This window comes from Chiloscyllium punctatum, chromosome 35 (genome assembly GCF_047496795.1).
Source record: "Chiloscyllium punctatum isolate Juve2018m chromosome 35, sChiPun1.3, whole genome shotgun sequence".
In the NCBI taxonomy this organism is placed as follows: Eukaryota; Metazoa; Chordata; class Chondrichthyes; order Orectolobiformes; family Hemiscylliidae; genus Chiloscyllium; species Chiloscyllium punctatum.
The window spans coordinates 15,148,256-15,166,935 of NC_092773.1; the positions used below are offsets into that span (position 1 = coordinate 15,148,256).

At 40.9% G+C, this 18,680-nt stretch overlaps 1 protein-coding gene across 1 annotated transcript in view; it reads left to right on the plus strand.

Annotated features, from left to right (window-relative positions):
* The window catches only part of gck (glucokinase (hexokinase 4)), a 36,975-nt gene that overhangs the window by 13,806 nt on the left and 4,489 nt on the right, over positions 1–18,680 (plus strand). The window contains exons 2-9 of the mRNA XM_072554043.1: positions 2,345–2,507; positions 3,383–3,537; positions 4,011–4,130; positions 4,517–4,612; positions 8,323–8,422; positions 11,086–11,269; positions 13,120–13,275; positions 18,376–18,609. Coding sequence (XP_072410144.1) covers positions 2,345–2,507; positions 3,383–3,537; positions 4,011–4,130; positions 4,517–4,612; positions 8,323–8,422; positions 11,086–11,269; positions 13,120–13,275; positions 18,376–18,609 — 1,208 coding nt within the window. The remainder of the gene's footprint in view (positions 1–2,344; positions 2,508–3,382; positions 3,538–4,010; positions 4,131–4,516; positions 4,613–8,322; positions 8,423–11,085; positions 11,270–13,119; positions 13,276–18,375; positions 18,610–18,680) is intronic.

The window sequence follows — 18,680 nt, forward strand, 5'->3', positions numbered from 1 at the left end:
GCGAAGCTGAGTTTTCAATAACGATGTGCCAGTGGTGTGCATCATAGAAGATTATAATAAAAGGAACTGCTATACATAAAGTAATTTTCCAGTATGATTCACAAAAGCTGCCTGCTAATTTAAGAGCATCTTACTTTGTCCATCATTGTCCATCAAACGAGATTCTTGCAAAATGCATATATCCTTGCTGTGAGAAGGCACATGTACCAGCTGAGTGGAGTTGAGAATTAAGCAGACTGCATAATTGAATCAAGCTTTAGTCACTCTGTTGCATCAAATAATGTGGCTGCTAGAAATCTGAAATGAAGAACAGAAAGTTCTGGAGAATCTGAGCAGATCTGGCAGCATCTTTGGAGATGGAAATGTGGTTAACTTTTCATGTTCTGTGCAACTCTTAATTGGAACTGAATATTGGATTTTGTGGCTGTTAACAAGGGGGAGGGGGAACAAGAAAAACAGATGATGAGAGTCCCCAGAGCAAGAAGCAAAATGACTTTGAATGGGAGGAGAGAAGAGGTGTAAACAAGCATTATTCATGGTGTGTGTTAATAAATTAAAATAGGTCAGCATTGCTGAGGCAAATCTATGCAAGCAACAGTTTGGGGAAAAGAGTGTGTAATTATAATGAAGAATAGGTTTCAATGTCTTAAGTTGTTGAAGGCCGTAAAGTGCCATAGTGGAAGATGCTGCTTAAAATCTATCGCTGAGTAAGATTTTGGACATCTGCCTTGATAGTCCTTGTGTACTGGATTAGTGGTGCTGGAAGAGCACAGCAGTTCAGGCAGCATCCAACGAGCAGCAAAATCGACGTTTCGGGCAAAGGCCCTTCATCAGGAATGCCCGAAATGTCGATTTCGCTGCTCATTGGATGCTGCCTGAACTGCTGTGCTCTTCCAGCACCACTAATCCAGTATTTGGTTTTCAGCATCTGCAGTCATTGTTTTTACCTTGTTTTATTTTGTCCTTGTGTACAGTATAGTAACAATTGTTCTTCTTGATTTTGTCTTGTACAATGGCTTGAGACAGTTTTCTTCATAAAAGGTAATATAAAAATGCAAGTTGTATGAAATCTTGTCTTACATGTGAAGCACAAGCTCTTTCATTCAATTACACTCCCAGGCTATATTACCAAATTTTGGTGTGATCTGGCTCAGGATCAGAAACTTTTAACTTGAAAGTGTCCAAAGTGTGAGATACAGGGGGCTAAGAGAATAAAGGCAAAAGGTTCAATGATTTTGAACAAACGACACTACACTTCACTGTGCAACCTTAGAACAGTAAAACATTATGTGTACAACACCCAGAATGAATGTGAGGTAAATATGATTAATATTGACTGTCATGAAAAACTACACCCATGTGCGTCAAGTAACCAATGCCATCAAGACAGATACCACAAATATCACAGCAATCCCTCCTCCTTACCTGCCCCAACTTCCCCTCGGGCATTAATGTCATGATGGGACAAGAAATCTCAAACTTCACAAGGGATCATAATTCTTCATTTGTGCAGATATGGCCTTGAAACTCCCTCTTGATATCTGCTCTCTCATGGACTGCCTCAGTGACCACTCCTGTTCTTGTTGATCACCATCCTTCCTTGGGTTGAAGTTCCCCTGGATTCCAAAACTATATTCCAGCACTTATGAACAAGCTTAACTCTAGCTCTTTGCTGACAACCAGCTTCAGAAAGCCAGGCCCACTCCTACATTTTCCCCTTTGCTCCAACGTAGCTCAGTTACATTGAGTAAATATTGTTTGTGAGCTTTCCAAGCCCAAATTTCCCAGCTGCATTGAAGTATCAATGGTTGCAGGCTTCTTCCAAGCACCACATGACTTTCCCCAACACAGAGGCAGTGATCCTCCCACCTTTTGAGCTCCTCAGGATTTCTTCTGATTCCTGACTCCAACCCTTAACTGCACATGAGCTCTTCAGATTTCTTCCTGCCCCTCACACTAAAAATGTGATCCAACTACTCTTCATTCCTCTCAAAATCTGTAATGTTCAGCTGCCTTTCCAGCAACACAGCAAACTGTCACAACACTTGCATGGAGTTTTCAGTTCTCTCTCTCCCTCTCACATCTTCCCTGACTTTCCCAACTATAACCTTGGAGCTCCTCTTCGATTACCTCCAGAGCTATCCTAAGTGACCTTTTATAAACCTTGCAATAGCCCTTCCTCAATTGCTGCGCAGAACTGAATGTCACCGACATTTGGAGACAGCCAAATACTGCAGCCTTGAGTGTACCCTGAACATTATATTCTCATCGAATGCTGGAAATGGATTTCATCACATGACCGCCCACATGTATTACCTAGCTTCCATCTGTTGCTCTTTATTAGGTGCAGCAGATTTTGTCAGAATTTCACCTCGAGAAAGAAGAGCTGCTGGAAGTGATGCGGAGAATACAGCAGGAAATGGAGAAAGGTCTGCGGCTTGAAACTCATAAAACAGCTAGTGTCAAGATGCTGCCGACTTACGTACGTTCTACACCAGATGGCTCAGGTAGAAAAAACTAAGTTGCTGAAAAATATTGACCCAACACATAATTAATTGCAAAATCATTATAAGAAAACATGCTACCCTTCTAAACATTGTATAAAGTCTCTTGTGAACAACTAGAGTCTGCTTATAACCTTTGCACTGGAACAATCAAATTCTAGCTTACTGTACTTGATTTATTGTTATCGTCAATATGTGACAGCTACCTAATAGCTGAACAGTTCAGTGGTCCCATGAGATTGGAGCAATGTGCAGTGCTGGAAGGTTGCATTCTGATCCAAATGTCATCATTCAATATATTGCATGTATAACACTTTTTTTTCCCATTCTTCTTCTCTGCCAAATGTGTGATTTTGCTTTGCACATACTGCAAAAGAAAACAAAAAGTTTGCATTAAGACAGAATCTTTTCATGTCTTTTAGATATTCAGAACTCACAGCCGATTGTAATATAATCCCTGTTGTATTGCAGGCAAATAGATAAGCTACTTTGTGTACAGAAAGTTCCCACGACAGCAGTAAGTAAACAGCTAGAACGTTTTAGTTAAGTTGTTTGAGGAACAAGTTTTGTCCAGGACACTGGAAAGAGTTTCTTTGTTTAATTCTGTTCCAAGATCTCTCTTATTTTGTAGAGCTGTTTCAGAATTCCTTTTGAACCTTGAAAAGTAAGAGTTGCTTTGAAAGACCTTCACCTGAAATGTTAACACTTCTATTTATGCAGTTTCTGCTCAACTTGCTGAGTATTCCAGCATTCTCTCTTAGCTGAGTTGTAAAATGCTTTCTCTCAGCCAGTTTGGTGTTTCTTTTGCAGTTAGGCATCCTTTTCAATGCATGCATGTACGGTTGAGTGACAAATCTTCCCTTGTCCTTCACACACAGAGGTGGGTGATTTCCTGGCGCTGGATCTGGGAGGCACAAATTTCCGCGTGATGCTGGTGAAAGTAGGCGAAGATGAGAACCGGAGTTGGAAAATTATAACCAGTAACCAGAGGTACTCCATTCCAATTGCTGTCATGACTGGCACAGCAGAAATGGTAAGAGTTTATAAACTGACCCAATGGTACAGTCTGATTTAACTGTTTGTCCTGCTGCAACTGTTCTTGATTTTATTTCTGCATTTCCGAATCTGTTCAAGCCTTACACATGTTTTGAATTACTCAGGAATATGGGGAACCGATCATTCCCGATGATTACCGCCACTGGAATACTTTAAAAATCAGAGAGTTCACTTGACAATCATTGAGCAGTTTTTTTTCCAGCGTTCTAAATTGTTGAGATTGTTTGAAATTTAAACTTATTTGAATATCGACGTTCTTGTTTTCATCTTGATAACGACCAGGTAAAAGGTTGCAGCAACATGTTTCTTCTGTATTTTGCATATTGATTCTCGAGGAAGATCAGAAACTGTTTGACTGAAACATACTGCATATCTGCACACTTGTTTCTATCCTCTGTCATTTGTGATTATAATCGCTGTTTCTAACTTCATTTATTTGTTTTCTGCCAGCTCTTTGATTACATTGCGTTGTGTATCTCCAACTTCCTGGACCAACACAACATGAAAGACAAGAAGCTGCCACTGGGATTCACATTCTCATTTCCTGTCCGTCATGAGGATATTGACAAGGTGAGACAGCATGGATTGTCTGTAAGATTACATTAGTCTCATGTGTTTGAAGTGTTGGGCACAAATGATAAAGGTCACGATCATTTATAATGCCAAAGTTTTATTACCAAGGTTCTGGTTTTTCAAAAGCCATCTGAATCTGAACTCGTGTCTGGGATGGGCCTTCAATGAATCCCAAACACAGAGAATGCAAATCTCTGTTTGCATGGTAAATCTGTGGGCATTTACTTTCTCAATTGTCTCGCCCACAATACTCTTTTAGTTGTGCTTCACCAGTTGTTAGCTGTATTTCTGCACTTAGACATAAGTGGCTGCTACATGCTCAAAACATATTGCTTTCTGGAGAACAATGCATGATATTTGACCACATTGATATTTCTTCACAGGGGATCCTTTTGAACTGGACTAAAGGGTTTAAAGCATCCGGAGCTGAGGGGAACAATGTGGTGGGGTTGCTTCGTGATGCAATTAAAAGGCGAGGGGTGAGTCCTGAATTTAGAAAATTGTCCAGTAAAATAAGGTTGTCTTCTTGGTATGAAGTGCCCACAAATGGATTACAAGTACCGTTAAGTCTGCAAGATCCATTTTGCGATGCTAGTTTCTCCCCTCCCATGGTAATAAGTTTTGGAGATCATATGAAAGAATATCATAAGAAATAAGAGCAAGAACATTCTTTTTAGTTCATGATCCTGCTTCAGCATTCAATGAAATTATTATTGGTCAGATTGTGGTCTTTCTTGCTTGCCCGTCTCAGAACTCTTGATCCATTGTTGCTTAAAAATCTGTCTAACTCAGCCTTGAACATAATAATAATCCTGACTCTACTGCACTCTGTGGAAGAGGACTCCAAATGTTAATCATCCTTTCCAGAAGAAGTTCTTCCTTGTCTCTGTCTTGAATGGGACCCATTCTTTTTAAGGTGTCACTACAGCCAGATTCTACCATAACTTGAAATATGATCGCAGCTGCGATGAAAGGCATGACATTTATTTGTATACCTAAGATTCTTTGGAGTTGGGATTTCAAAATATAGATGTTGGTTACTTCTGTGACATTTTATTTTTAAAAATTAGATCAGTCAGTCTTTCCAGAGCAGTGACCTGTTCCAGTCTGTGTCAGAGAACAGATGACTTCAAACCCCTGCAAGTGTCAGTGGAACAAGATGTTTAACTGTGGTAGCTTATGACAGGTAGAGTAAAATTGAAGACTATTAACTTGTTTTTCATTCAGAATAATCAAGAGTTGATTTTGGTTGGGAAAATCCAGAAATGTAAAGTATTAGGGCAGTTTGAAACCTGATTGGGGTCAGAAGCAATTATAGTTTCTTTCCTTGAAATTAGATTTTTTTTAGAGCAGATTGACAAAAGCAGTCACCTCAGCTGGATAGTTTAATTTGAACAATATCCAAACCAGCAGTGTTTGGCCAGAAATCTGCAAGTTATTGAAAGCTGAGAAAGTATAAACTCTCACTTTTGCGTATTAATGTAGGAAAACTCCACAATTCACAGGATAAACACTGGGGAAAATTAGCTTAGTGGAATTAAAAGGTTGGACATAAAAAAATGTTTCTTCGGATTTCAGTCTCTAGATAGTATCGGGAAACACATGGAAAATTTGATGCCTAATTTGAGATCTATCTAATTGTGTCCTGTGTTGAGGTAATTTGGTTTCTTTTTGAGTTTTCCTATTTTGCATCATAAACTCTGTTATTGTCGAAACTGTATAGCCTCGTGTTGCTATGTTTCAGTGACTGACCACCACGTTAACTAATTTTTTTTAAAAAAACTTTATCTTATCAAACCAGTTTTCAGTCTTGGGTTTTACTTGCTCAGTAATGCCATCAACTGGAATCACAGCAGAGGACCTGTTCCATTGAACCTCTTCAGAAACATAAACGTTCCACTGTATTTACTTGCCCATCTCCAATCACCTGTACCCTGGCACATTATGCTGTCAGTCCTGTCCCTCCTTTAGCCATGTTTCTATAATGGCTTTAATATCCCAGTCCCACGTACCTCCCCAGGCCTTGAGTTCATCGGCCTTACCTGTCAGCTCTCTCACATTGAAATAGATACAGTTTAATCCAACAGGCATTCCTTGCTTCCTGTTGTGTTCCTGCCTGACCTGTCTCTCCAACTTAGTATTTCTGATTACTATATCTCCTTCCAGCCGTGCAACTTGCCTCCCTGATGTTGAGGATCCCAGCCGCCCTGCCAATCTAGTTTAAATCCTTCCTTGCAGCATTAGCAAACCTGGCTGCCAAAATAACCTGGGTGGCATGGTGGCACAGTGGTTAGCACTGCTGCCTCACAGCGCCAGAGACCTGGGTTCATTTCCTGCCTCAGGTGACTGTCTGTGTGGAGTTTGCACATTCTCCTCGTGTCTGCGTGGGTTTCCTCCAGGTGCTCCAGTTTCCTCCCACAGTCCAAAAATGTACAGTTCAGGTGAATTGGCCATGCTAAACTGCCCGTAGTGTTAGGTGAAGAGGTAAATGTAGGGGAATGGGTCTGGGTGGGTTCCGCTTTGGCGGGTCTGTGTGGACTTGTCGGGCCAAAGGATCTGTTTCCACTCTGTATCTAATCTAATAAATATTGGTCCCCCTCCAGTTCAGGTGCAACACATTTGTTTTGTCCCAGATCACCTCTGCCCCAGAAAAGATCCCAATGATCTAAAAGCCTGAATCCATACTCCCACACCAACTCTTTGGCCACGCATTCATCTGCCATGGGAGAAAGTGAGGACTGCAGATGCTGGAGATCAGAGCATTCATCTGCCATATCCCCCTGTTCTTACTCTCACAAGCACATGGCATTGGCATGTAATCCAGAGATTATCACCAATGAGGTACTGGTTTTTGACTTGGAGATGCCGGTGTTGGACTGGGGTGTACATAGTTAAAAATCACACACCAGGTTATAGTCCAACAGGTGTAATTGGAGGCACTGGCTTTCGGAGTGCCGCTCCAAAAGCTAGTGCTTCCAATTAAACTTGTTGGATTATAACCTGGTGTTGTGTGATTTTTAACCTGGATTTTTGACTTTTTTCCTAGCTCTCTATAATCAATTTGCAAGATCTCATCCCTATTTCTACCTCTGTTATTTGTGCCAATGTGCCAATCTGGCTGCTCACCTATCCCTTTGAGAACATTCTGCAGCTGCTCTGAGACATCTTGGACCCTGGCATCTGGGAGGCAACGCACCATCTTGGATTTCAGTTTGCAGCCACAGAATCTCCTGTCTGTCCTCCTACTCTCGAGTCTCCTATCACAAAGGTCTTTTTTACCTTTACCCTTTTTCACTGTATGCCAGTGCAAGTCATAGTGCTATCAACTTGACTGCTGCTGCTTTTCTCTGAATGGCCAATCTCGCCAACAGTATCCAAAATCGGATACTTGTTTTTGAGGGAAATGACCACAAAGGATTCCTGCATTCTTTGCCTACTCCCTTGGCCTTTCCTGATGGTCACCTAGCTGCTGCACCTTAGGTGTGACCACCTCACTAAAACTCTTATCTATGAAGCGTTCAGCATCTCAGATGATCCTGAGCGCATCCAGTTCCAGCTCCCTTACATGGAGTTCCTGGAACTGCAGCTGGGTGCAGTTCCCCGAGATGTAGTCATCAGGGGCAATAGAAGCCTCCCTGAACTCCTGCTTCCTGTAGGAGAAACTTGCAGTGCCTTAACTGCAATCTTAACTGCTGTAAAACCAGAAAGGAAGGTTAAAAGGACTTTACCTGAGCTTCGCTGTACTTTTTGCTGAGTTGCTGCTCTCCAAAGCCTCTCAAGCCAAAGCCTTATTTTACTCTGCTACCAACAAATTATACATTTGCACATCTCCACTTTTTTTTGGGTACAGGAGGAGGGAAACAATACAGTGATGCAGTGTTTGGGCCTAAAGCACTCCTTGACACCAAGACCACAATAATCTGCTCTTGAGTGCAGGTGACTGCATGTCCTTGGAAGATGTCTTGCTGAGATCCTCCTGGTAGTGGTGACTGCACTGATGCAAATCTTCACCCTGTCAGCCAAGCTTATTACTTATTGTTCTTACATATTGTAACTGGTCTCATTCTTCTTAAGTACTTGTAGAAGCTTTTAGTGTCTTTTGCTATCCTTCAGTGCTCTTCTGAAGCTATTAAATAAATTGAGACAGACACCATGAATGATGCATTCTGAATCTTTCTTTGATTTGTAGGATTTTGAAATGGATGTGGTGGCCATGGTGAATGATACTGTTGCAACAATGATCTCTTGTTATTATGAAGACCACAGTTGTGAGGTTGGAATGATCGTAGGTAAGGAGAATTTGCTGTTCTAATTTACAGCGATGCAACAATTCAGACTGTAGCATTACAGAATTGGAAAAGATCAGATGGTCCATCTTTTCAACACCAAATTGATTTAAGAATTTTAAGTTCTATTCAAGAGGAGAAAATGCAACTTATTTTGCAAGCTCCAAGAATTTTGGAACAGTTGGTGAAAGGTTTCAGACATGCTGACCACCAGTATTATGTGTGAATATTTAGAGAGGTACTGAGCAGAGTCAAAAGAAAGAACAACCAATAAATAAATCTGCGCTGCAATGACAGACGAAGCAAATTATTATGGAGAAGCAGACGTGTACATTTAGAGTAACTGGCTCTCAGTGGTGATTGAATGTGGATCAATTGGAATGCTGAACTGAGAAAAATTCTCGAACCTTTGGAGAAAATTTGCAGAGCAACAGTTATCTAAGAAATTGTGTTTCTTTCAAGAGGTTCAGACAACTGTGATACTATTCCAGAATGAAATTCCAGCAGTTTGCAGCTTTCGCTTGAATCCAAAATAGGGAATGATAATATAGTAATTGCGGAACTTTTCACTGCCAATTGAAGTTTGTTGATAATGATAATCTTCAAAAACAACAAACCTGCAAGCTAACAAGAGCTCAGTATACACTTTGTAAAGATATGATTTTTTTGATATCACCAACAGAACTCTCTCCATACCACATTATATTTTTAGCTATTTGCACATTCTCATTCACCATGCACAAGTGGTTGCTGTGTTCAGTGATAGGTATGTAGAGTCATAGAGTCATAGAAATGTACAGCACGGAAACTCGGTCCAACTCATCCATGCCAACTAGATATCCTAACCTAATCTAGTCCCATTTGCCAGCACTTGGTCCATATCCTTCTAAACCCTTCCTATTCATAAACTCATCCAGATGCCTTTTCAATGTTGTAATTGTACCAGCCTCCACCACTTCCTCGAGCAGCTCATTCCATACATGCACCACCCTCTGCGTGAAAAAGTTGCCCCTTAGGTCCCTTTTATGTCTTTCCCCTCTCACTGTAAACCTATGCCCTCTTGCTCTGGACTCCTCCACTCCAGAGAAAAGACCCTATCTATTTGTCCTATCCACGCCCCTCATGATTTTATAAACCTCTTTAAGGTCAGCCATCAGCGTCCGATGCTCCAGGGAAAACAGCCCCAGTCTATTCAGCCTCTCCCTCTCGCTCAAATTTTCCAACTCTGGCAACATCCTTCTTAATCTTTTCTGAATCCTTTCAAGTTTCACCACATCCTTCCGATAGGAAGGAGACCAGAGTTTCACGCAAAATTCCAAAAGTGGCCTCACCAATGGCCTGTACAGCTGCAACACGGCCTCCCAACTCCTATACTCTGATCAATAAAGCAAAGCGAACCAAAAGCCTTTTTCACTATCCTACCTACCTGGGACTCCACTTTCAAGGAACTATGAACCTGCACTTCAAGGTCTCTTTGTTCAGCAACACTCCCCCAGAACCTTCCCATTAAGTGTATAAGTCTTGCTCTGATTGCTTTTCCAAAATGCAGCATCTTGCATTTATCTAAATTAAACTCCATCTGCCACTCCTCAGCCCATTGGCCCATCTGATCAAGATCCCGTTGTACTCTGAGGTGACCTTCTGCGCTGTCCACTACAATTTTGGTGTTATCTGTAAACTTACGAACTATACCTCCTATGTTCACATCCAAATTATTTACATAAATGACAAAAAGCAGTGGAACCCAGCACTGATTTCTGTGGCACACCACTGGTCACAGGCCTCCAGTCTGTATCTTCAATATAAGTGCCAAAATTGTGAGCTTTAGCTCCAATTCAGTTATTAAGTGCATAATCTAGTTGACAGGAATGCAATCCTGACCAAGTGCTGTTTTGTCAAGAGCTGCCATCCTTCATTTGAGGCACTTACATTGACCATGTCACTGGATAATAGTGATTCCATTGTACCAATCATAGCAGGAGGGAAACCTCCAGTTGAGATATGCAAAATTCAGGCTTGCTGTGAGGGTCAGCCAGGTCAGCTTGCTCAGTTGTTAGCTCAAGTTCAATTCTTTTGCAGTCTGTGGTAGTTCATGGAGGGTTGCTTCTTTGCTTTACTCCACCATTAATGAAGATTGCTAGCTTCAAGCTGTATAACAGTTGTCTTTCTCTGATGGAGAGAGATATAGAAAGCATTACCAGCCTTATTGTCATCTGAATATGAGAGATTCAATGGAATGTGCAGCAACAGGAACACTCCACAGAACAAATTTTGGTCTGAATGATGTATTTGTTTTATTCAGGGCGTTGAGGTTAAGGATTGTGTTGTACTTTTTGTGCTGTGGTGATATAATTGCATTTGCCAATGTGTGCAATGCAAGCAACGTGATTGCAGTTCGAAAGTAGAAGAAGTGAGAGGACACAACCAAGCTGATGGCAAAGTGAAAAAGAATCATGATGAAATCACAGGTTGAGTATTAGAGAGGTTGGACAACACAAGAAAAATTTGGTCTTTGACTGACTTGGACTATCACCATCTTCTCCAGAAAATACAATATGGAATGAAGAGCCTTTGACTCTGAAACATATTCACGGTAGTTGAAAATCATTGTTTTTTAATCTTCGACTGCATTCTGCATCTGGTGTAACCTGTGTTTATATTTTGAGGCACTGGCTGTAATGCCTGTTACATGGAGGAATTGAAAAATGTGGAATTAGTGGAAGGAGAAGAAGGAAGAATGTGCGTGAACACTGAATGGGGGGGTTTTGGAGACACGGGTGAGCTGGAGGAGTTCCGTCTTGAATACGACTGTATTGTTGATGAGACGTCTAACAATCCAGGTTATCATCTGTAAGTAAAATTGCAGTTTATTTGTCAATAACAGCGTGTTATGTTATGTATAGCACTTTAAAATATGGGAAAATTTGTATAATGGGTGATGCAAGGTATGAATTGCATACCTTTCCCTCTGAGAATCCATATTTCATTGCCCATGCCTTGTTGAGTTGAGAAGGTTCTCCTTGAACAGCTTCAGTTCTTGGAGAATGCTGTGCACAAGTTGGCATTGACTAACCAACTTCAGGACTTCAGTTTGCCCCTCATGTAAAAACAGCAATGTCTGTCCAGGCATAATAGTGCATGGTGTGCAGGGCAACTTGCTGGTGATGATATTTCCACAGTTTTGTCAGCTACAGTGCAGTTTCAGTAAACACTGATTTAAAAAGTAATTTGGATTGCTGCTCCTGTACTGTTTCAGCAATTTTAAGCTGACCATGTCAAAGGCAGATTGTGGCCTTGCATTCAACCCCAGTTATATTGTGGTTAACCTAGTTTTTACAGACCCTAACATTTATACTCAGTCTTTAACATCTAAAACAACATCAACCTTTATTTTCAGCATTACTGCTTCAGGTTGTTTTTCAAGTGGTTGTAGTGTGCACTGATCCATAATTCAACAATAAATCTTAACAGTGTGAGAGTCATGATGTGCCATTACGCAGCTTGCACTCATCAACCCAAAGTGGTCAAAAGCAACTGCACTTACCAACTCAGCTAATAGCTGTTTCTGCAACTCGGGATGAACAGAATCTGAATTAAAGTGTTTATAGTTTTGATCAGTATTGTTGCAGTTACCAGGTAAAAGTTCAAAACCTGTTTGGAGTACTTTTGGGGTTACCAACCACAGCTTTGAAATCAGAACAGCTGTTGGAAGGAGTCGCAACTTCAGCAGATTAAACTAGGCCAAAGTCTAATTGCTGTATTTTACTGTATCCACTGGGTGCATGCAGCAGGCAAAGATTAAATGTGTGCTAATGTGAGGCACTACTTAAACCTATTAATCAATGCAGTAAGGTTCAGAAAGGTCAGATCTAAAGTATTTTTGAAATTTGCTTCCTGGCACAACAATATTTCTGCATCTGGTTAAATAACATACTCCTGTACAGTATTTGAGGCTCCAGGATGAGCAACGTACAGTCTGATATGGTACGAGGTAGTTCATAAAATTCTAAAGCCCTGAAGGAGGCCGTTAATTTCAACATATTAAGTTTTCCAGATGGCTTTTTTAAATGTGTAATGTTCAAATATTTATATGCTCTATTTTTACAATCATTCTGAATTCTGAATTCCCACTGTTTCTGGAGAAATAGTCCAAGTCCGAATATTCTTGAAAAACATTCTGAACCTTTTTTTAGCAATGATCTTAATTTTGTGTCCTGTTGTTTATGCCAATATGCCCAGACAAAAATCTCTTTGAATTTTTTAAATCACCAATGAATCTTCTTTGATGAGCTGAAAATTGGCCCAGTGTCTTCAGTCTCTGCTAATAGCTAAATCCTTCTGGCTGGAGTGTGTCCAGAGTTCTCTTCACTCCACTGGATGAAGGAGGAGAGAAGACAAGTGCTTTTTGCTGGAAATATCATATACAGGTGAATTGACCACAAGGAGATAGGGTTAATTGACAAAACAACAGAGGTATTTGAAGATGGCACGGATAAAAGTGCAACTTTGGAAGAGGGAAACAACGAAACGGACTGTTTTGTGGAAAACATTCAGAGACAAGAAGAATATGAAGTTACTTTGATTTTAGGCTATTTTTAAAATATATTGATTTTTCTGAACAAAATCCTATGGGATATTATTGGAGCTTGAGACGGACGAAGAATTCACTGCATTTCATACATATCCTCTTTCTGAACCAGATATGAAAAGATTATTGGTGGGAAATACATGGGTGAGCTAACACGACTTGTGCTGCTGAAACTGGTGAATCAAAACCTGCTTTTCAATGGCGAGGCATCCCAGCTGCTGAAAACACAAGGCAGCTTTGAAACAAGATTCCTCTCACTAATAGAAAGGTACGAAGAACTTTAGCTGTTATGATCAAAATTGGAGAGATGTGAGTTTTCAGTACTGCATCAAGAATATATTTCAGTTTGAATACAGCAAGTTTTCAATGTTACTCATCATCTAGTCTGCCTCCCTTTTTTCGTATATTGGTGGCCCCTGTATATTTTCATCATTCAGTTTTCTGGAATACTATGTGCAGTTTTAATTTAAATACTTAAGGAAGGATGAGCTTGCATTTAAGGCAGTAGAGCTGAGCTGCAGGGATTGGCTCTCCAGGTTGAAGGGGTGCCCTGTGGTGAGAGGCTGTGAAAGGGTATCTATATTCTTTGTCTTTCAAAAGCATGGAAGTGATCTCACTGAAACACACAAGATTCTCAATGGGCTTGAATTGGGTAGTTCCTGAGAGACTGTTTCCACTGATCAGGGAATGTAAAACATTGGGGCTCATTGTCAGGAGAAAGGGCTCATCATTGAGGACTGAAATGGGGAGAAATTACTTCATTCAAAGGATTGTGAATCTTTGGAATTTGTTGGAAGGGGATTGTTGATGTTCCAACAATTAGCATATTTAATGCTGGGACAGGTGGATTTTTAGTCTGTCAGGAAATTGGTAGAAATGGATGTCAGGCAGAAAAACAGACTTGAAGCTCAAGATCAGCTCAAACTGATCAGTTCCATGGCTAGAGTAGGCATGATGATCTGTATGGTCAACTCCTTCTATTTCTGTGTGTTCCTGTTCTTTTTTTTTTGTTAATGAATTTTGGGTTATTTCTGTTCCAATAAGCCCCCCCTCACCCAGCCTCATCCATTGTATGGAGATGTCAACTACTTCTAACTCCATAAGGCATCGGAGCAGAAATTAGGCCATTCAGCCCACCACATCTGCTCTGCCATTCACTCATGGCTGATAAGGTTCTTGACCCCATTGTGCCCTGGGTGACACGATGGCCCAGTGGTTAGCACTGCTGCCTCACAGTGCCAGGGACCTGGGTTAGATTCCAGCCTTGCGTGACTGTCTATGTGGAGTTTGTATATTCTTCCTGTGTCTGCGTGGGTTTCCTCTGGGTGCTCTGGTTTCCTTCCACAATCCAAAAATATGCAGGTCAGGTGGATTGGTCATGGGAAATTGCTCATAGTGTTCTGGGTGTGTAGGTTCGGTGCATGGGTCAGGGGAAATGTAAAGTAATTGGGTAGTGCAATGGGTCTGGGTGGGATACTCTTTGGAGGGTCAGTGTGGACTTGTTGGGCCTAATGGCCTGTTTCCACACCGTAGGGGTTCAATACTTCTATGATAAGCATTGTCCTGTTTTTGCTCCATAAACCTTGATCCCCTTTACAATCAAGAACCTATCTATCTCTGTCTTAAATATACTCAATGACCTGGCCTCCACAGCATTCTGTGACAATAAATTCCATAGATTCACCAGTCTCTGGCTGAAGAAGTTTCTCCTTATCTCCGTTCTAAAAGGTCTTCCCTTTACTCTAATGCTATGCCCTTGGATCCTCGTCTCTCCTACCATATAAACATCTTCCCAACATCTTCTCTGTCCAGGCCATTCAGTATTCTGTAAGTTTCAATTATATCCCCCCTCATCCTTCTAAATCCCACTGAGTATAGACCCAGAGTCCTCAAATGATCATCATATGTTAAGGTTTTCATTCTTGAGACCATTTTTGTGAACCATCTCTGAGCATGCTCCAGGGCCAGTACATCCTTGCTGAGATATGGGTCCCAAAGCTGTACACAGTGGTCCCAATGAGGTCTGACCAGAGCCTTATAGAGCCTCAGAAGTACATCCCTGCTTTCATATTCAAGTCCTCTCAAAATAAATGCTGTCATTGCATTTGCCTTCCTAACTACTGACTCAACCTACAAGTCTCACTTGAGAGAATCCTGAACTGGAACTCCCAAGTCTGTTTGCACTTCAGACTTATGGATGTTCTCCCTATTTAGGAAATAGACCATGCCTCTTTTCTTCCTACCAAGGTGCATGACCTTACACTTTCCCACGTTGTACTCCATCTGCCACTTCTTTGCCTTTTCTCCTAACCTGTCGAAATCCTTCTGTAGCCTCCCCACCTCCTCAATGCTACCTGTTCCTCTATATATTTTTGTACCATCTGTAAACTTAGCCAGAATGCCCTCAGTTCCTTCATCTAGATTGTTAATGCATAATGTGAAAAGTTGTGGTACCAACACTGAGCCTTGCAGAACACTACCTGCCATCCTGAGAAGAACACTTTTATCCCCACACCCTGCTTCCTGCCAGACAGTCAAACTTCTATCCATGCTGGCACCTTGCTATCTTATTCAGTAGTCTCCTGTGTGACACCTTGTCAAAGGTCTTCTTGAGATCACATCCATTGGTTCTCCCTGGTCTAATCTGCTCATTACTTCCTCAAAGAACAGTTGTAAGAATTGATAGATGGGGTTTGTTTCAGTTGAAGAAAGAGAAAATTTTGACACAGTATGTCTGTGAGCCTTGGAGAGAAGATAGATTCACATTTGCTAGAACAGGTTTATGCAGAAAGTGTTGAACTATCTTTCACCATTTCAAATGCTCCATCAATTTTCAACATTTTCTGTTACATATTTCCAGACTTTTCTTTCTTCTCTTCCATTTTCTTTGCACTAAACGTCGTGGAAATAACACTTCAGTTCAATTTCCCTTCTCAGAAAACTTTAAATATTGGAGGTTAGTGTTACTTGTCAAAACTTTATTCTGCATATGAACATGATACATTGGTGAAATACAAGGATGAATTTAACCAGTTCTTTGGTGCTTACTACTTCTTAAGAAATTATAACCCTTGGTGTTGATTGTACAAAAATATCATGATACACCAGCATCCCATGTTAAAAACCCTTGATTTGTTCGTATAAAGTGTTAAGTGTTGTTCCCATTGCATTCCTCATGACCTGAAATGAGCTTTCTGCTATTTGCCATGATTTTACTGGAACCTAAATTTGATAACAGTTGAAAAGTAAGGACATGTCGTTTCATATGATAAGGCAGAAATATTGTACAACTGAAAAAGCTACAGATATACCTGCTATTTTCTGAAACTTGTTTTGGCTGCCACAAACTATTAATGTTCTATTTTCTCCAAACATAAATTACTTCATGAAGTACATTTTTCGTTGTTCGATGCAAGACCCAGAGTAAAATGGAATAAAACAGTGTCATTTGCCATAATGGTAGCACCCTTACTTATGGGGTAGAGATTTGGGGTTCAAGTCCCACCTCAGGACTTGGTGACCTGGAAGGTGTGTCAAATTGCAACCTGCCAGGTAATTGTCAAGCTATAAAATCAGTGGCATGTGGTCAGAGCAGAGCAGTTTTCAGGCTACCCAGAAACTCCTGGAGTAGCTGCATGGCAACAGGCTGTCCTTGTTAAGAGACTCAGCTGCACAGATTCTTTGCTTGAGCAACTGTCAGCTTTGGTCTGGAAGGGTGGGGAGAGTGCATTAGAGATGGAATCAGAAGCAATATCATCCTGCAGGCTTTTTTCGACTCATCAGAAATCCTGCTTTCCTGTCTTTGAGATTGGAGGGAAAGGCAACATTCCTTTTCAATAGTTCAGTAACCAGAGGGCATAAATTTTGAGACCATCATGAAAGCGATTTGTGAATTTGATGTACTTAGATTTCCAGAAGACATTTGACAAGGTGCCAAATCAAAAGGTCACTATATAAAATAAGAACTCATTGTGTTGGAGGTGACATATTCATGAATACAAGATTGGCTTGTTAACAGAAAACAGCACCATTGGATCATTTCAGATTGGCAAAATATGAAAAATAGGTTGTCAGAGGCATCAGTGCTGGGGTCTCAACTATTTTCAATCTGTATAAATGAACTGGTTAAAGGGACTGAATGTCTGCTTGTTAAATGTATTGATGACACAATGATAGGAAAGTAAGTTGTGAAGAAGACATAAGGAGACTAAAAGGATATGGATTGGTGAATTAAACAAGCAAAGATGGAAGGAATATAACTTGTCTCATTTAGCAGAAAGATTAGAAAAGCAGTGTTAAAGTGGTGAAAATGGAATGTTAGATTAGATTACTTACAGTGAAGAAACAGGCCCTTCGGCCCAACAAGTCCACACTGACCCTCTGAAGAGCAACCCACACAGACCCATTCCCCTACATTTACCCCTTCACCCAACACTTTGGGCAATGTAGCATGGCCAATTCACCTCACCTGCACATTTCTTTTGGGAGGAAACAGGAGCACCTGGAGGAAACCCACGCAGACACAGGGAAAATGTGCCAACTCCACACAGACAGTTGCCTGAGGCGGGAATTGAACCTGGGTCTCTGGCGCTGTGAGGCAGCAGTGCTAACCACTGTTATGAATCTTGCAGGGGAAATTGAATGTGAAACAAACAATCTTTTGCTCCTGTCACTCAGGATATTGGTGAGTCATCATCTTGTCCTGTTTTGGACTCCTTATCGAAGGACATTATTTCATGAAAAAGTCGGAGAAGATTCACTTGACAGCTTCCTCTGTTAAGAGGCTTTCTTACTTGATTATTTCACCTACTTTTTCAACCTACCTGTCTCAGAGCTGTTATGACATGCATCTGGTGTAGGTAAGACTTGAACCTGGTTTCTTGGTCCAGGGGATGGGGATACTACCCCTGCACCACAAGATGGTAGAGTTGGATTGGTTGCACCTGTATTCAATGGGATTTAGAAGAGGTGAATTTGAAGAATCTGAGAGGACTTGACGGAAGATGCTGGTAGGATGTTTCCTCTTGCAGTAGAGCCTGAAACAGGGGACACCATTTAGAAATAAGGTGGCACCATTTCAAATGGACATCTCTGGTTTATTCAAGAATATGAGAAATCATCTTGTCCAGAGAGTGGTGGAGGTGTGGTCATGTAATATTTTAAAGGCATAGACTTTTGATGAACAAAGGAGTCAAAAGGTATCAGGGATAGAAAGTAAAATGTGTAGAAACCATGGTCAGATCAGCCATGCATCCTGAAAATGTCAGCATGATAGTGTAAGGCTCAGTCTGACATTGGACTTCATGTTTCAGGTGTCACGCAGGTTAAAACTGCTACTTATTGATTTATTTTTGTTCTTTTTTTGAAGTGACACAGGGGACCAGAAGCAGATCTATAATGTCCTGACAAAACTAGGTGTGTTGCCATCCAAAGCAGACTGCGATATTGTCCATTTGGTATGTGGGAGTGTTTCAACACGGGCAGCACATATATGTGCTGCTGGATTAGCAGGTGTTATAAACCGAATGTGGGAGAACAAGCACAAGGAAACAATGAAGATTACAGTTGGAATTGATGGATCTGTTTACAAGTTACATCCTCAGTAAGTGTTCATCTGAGAGAATAGTGATCTTTTAGAGTTGTTGTGAACTCTCTGTTCTAAAAGGTGTGTTG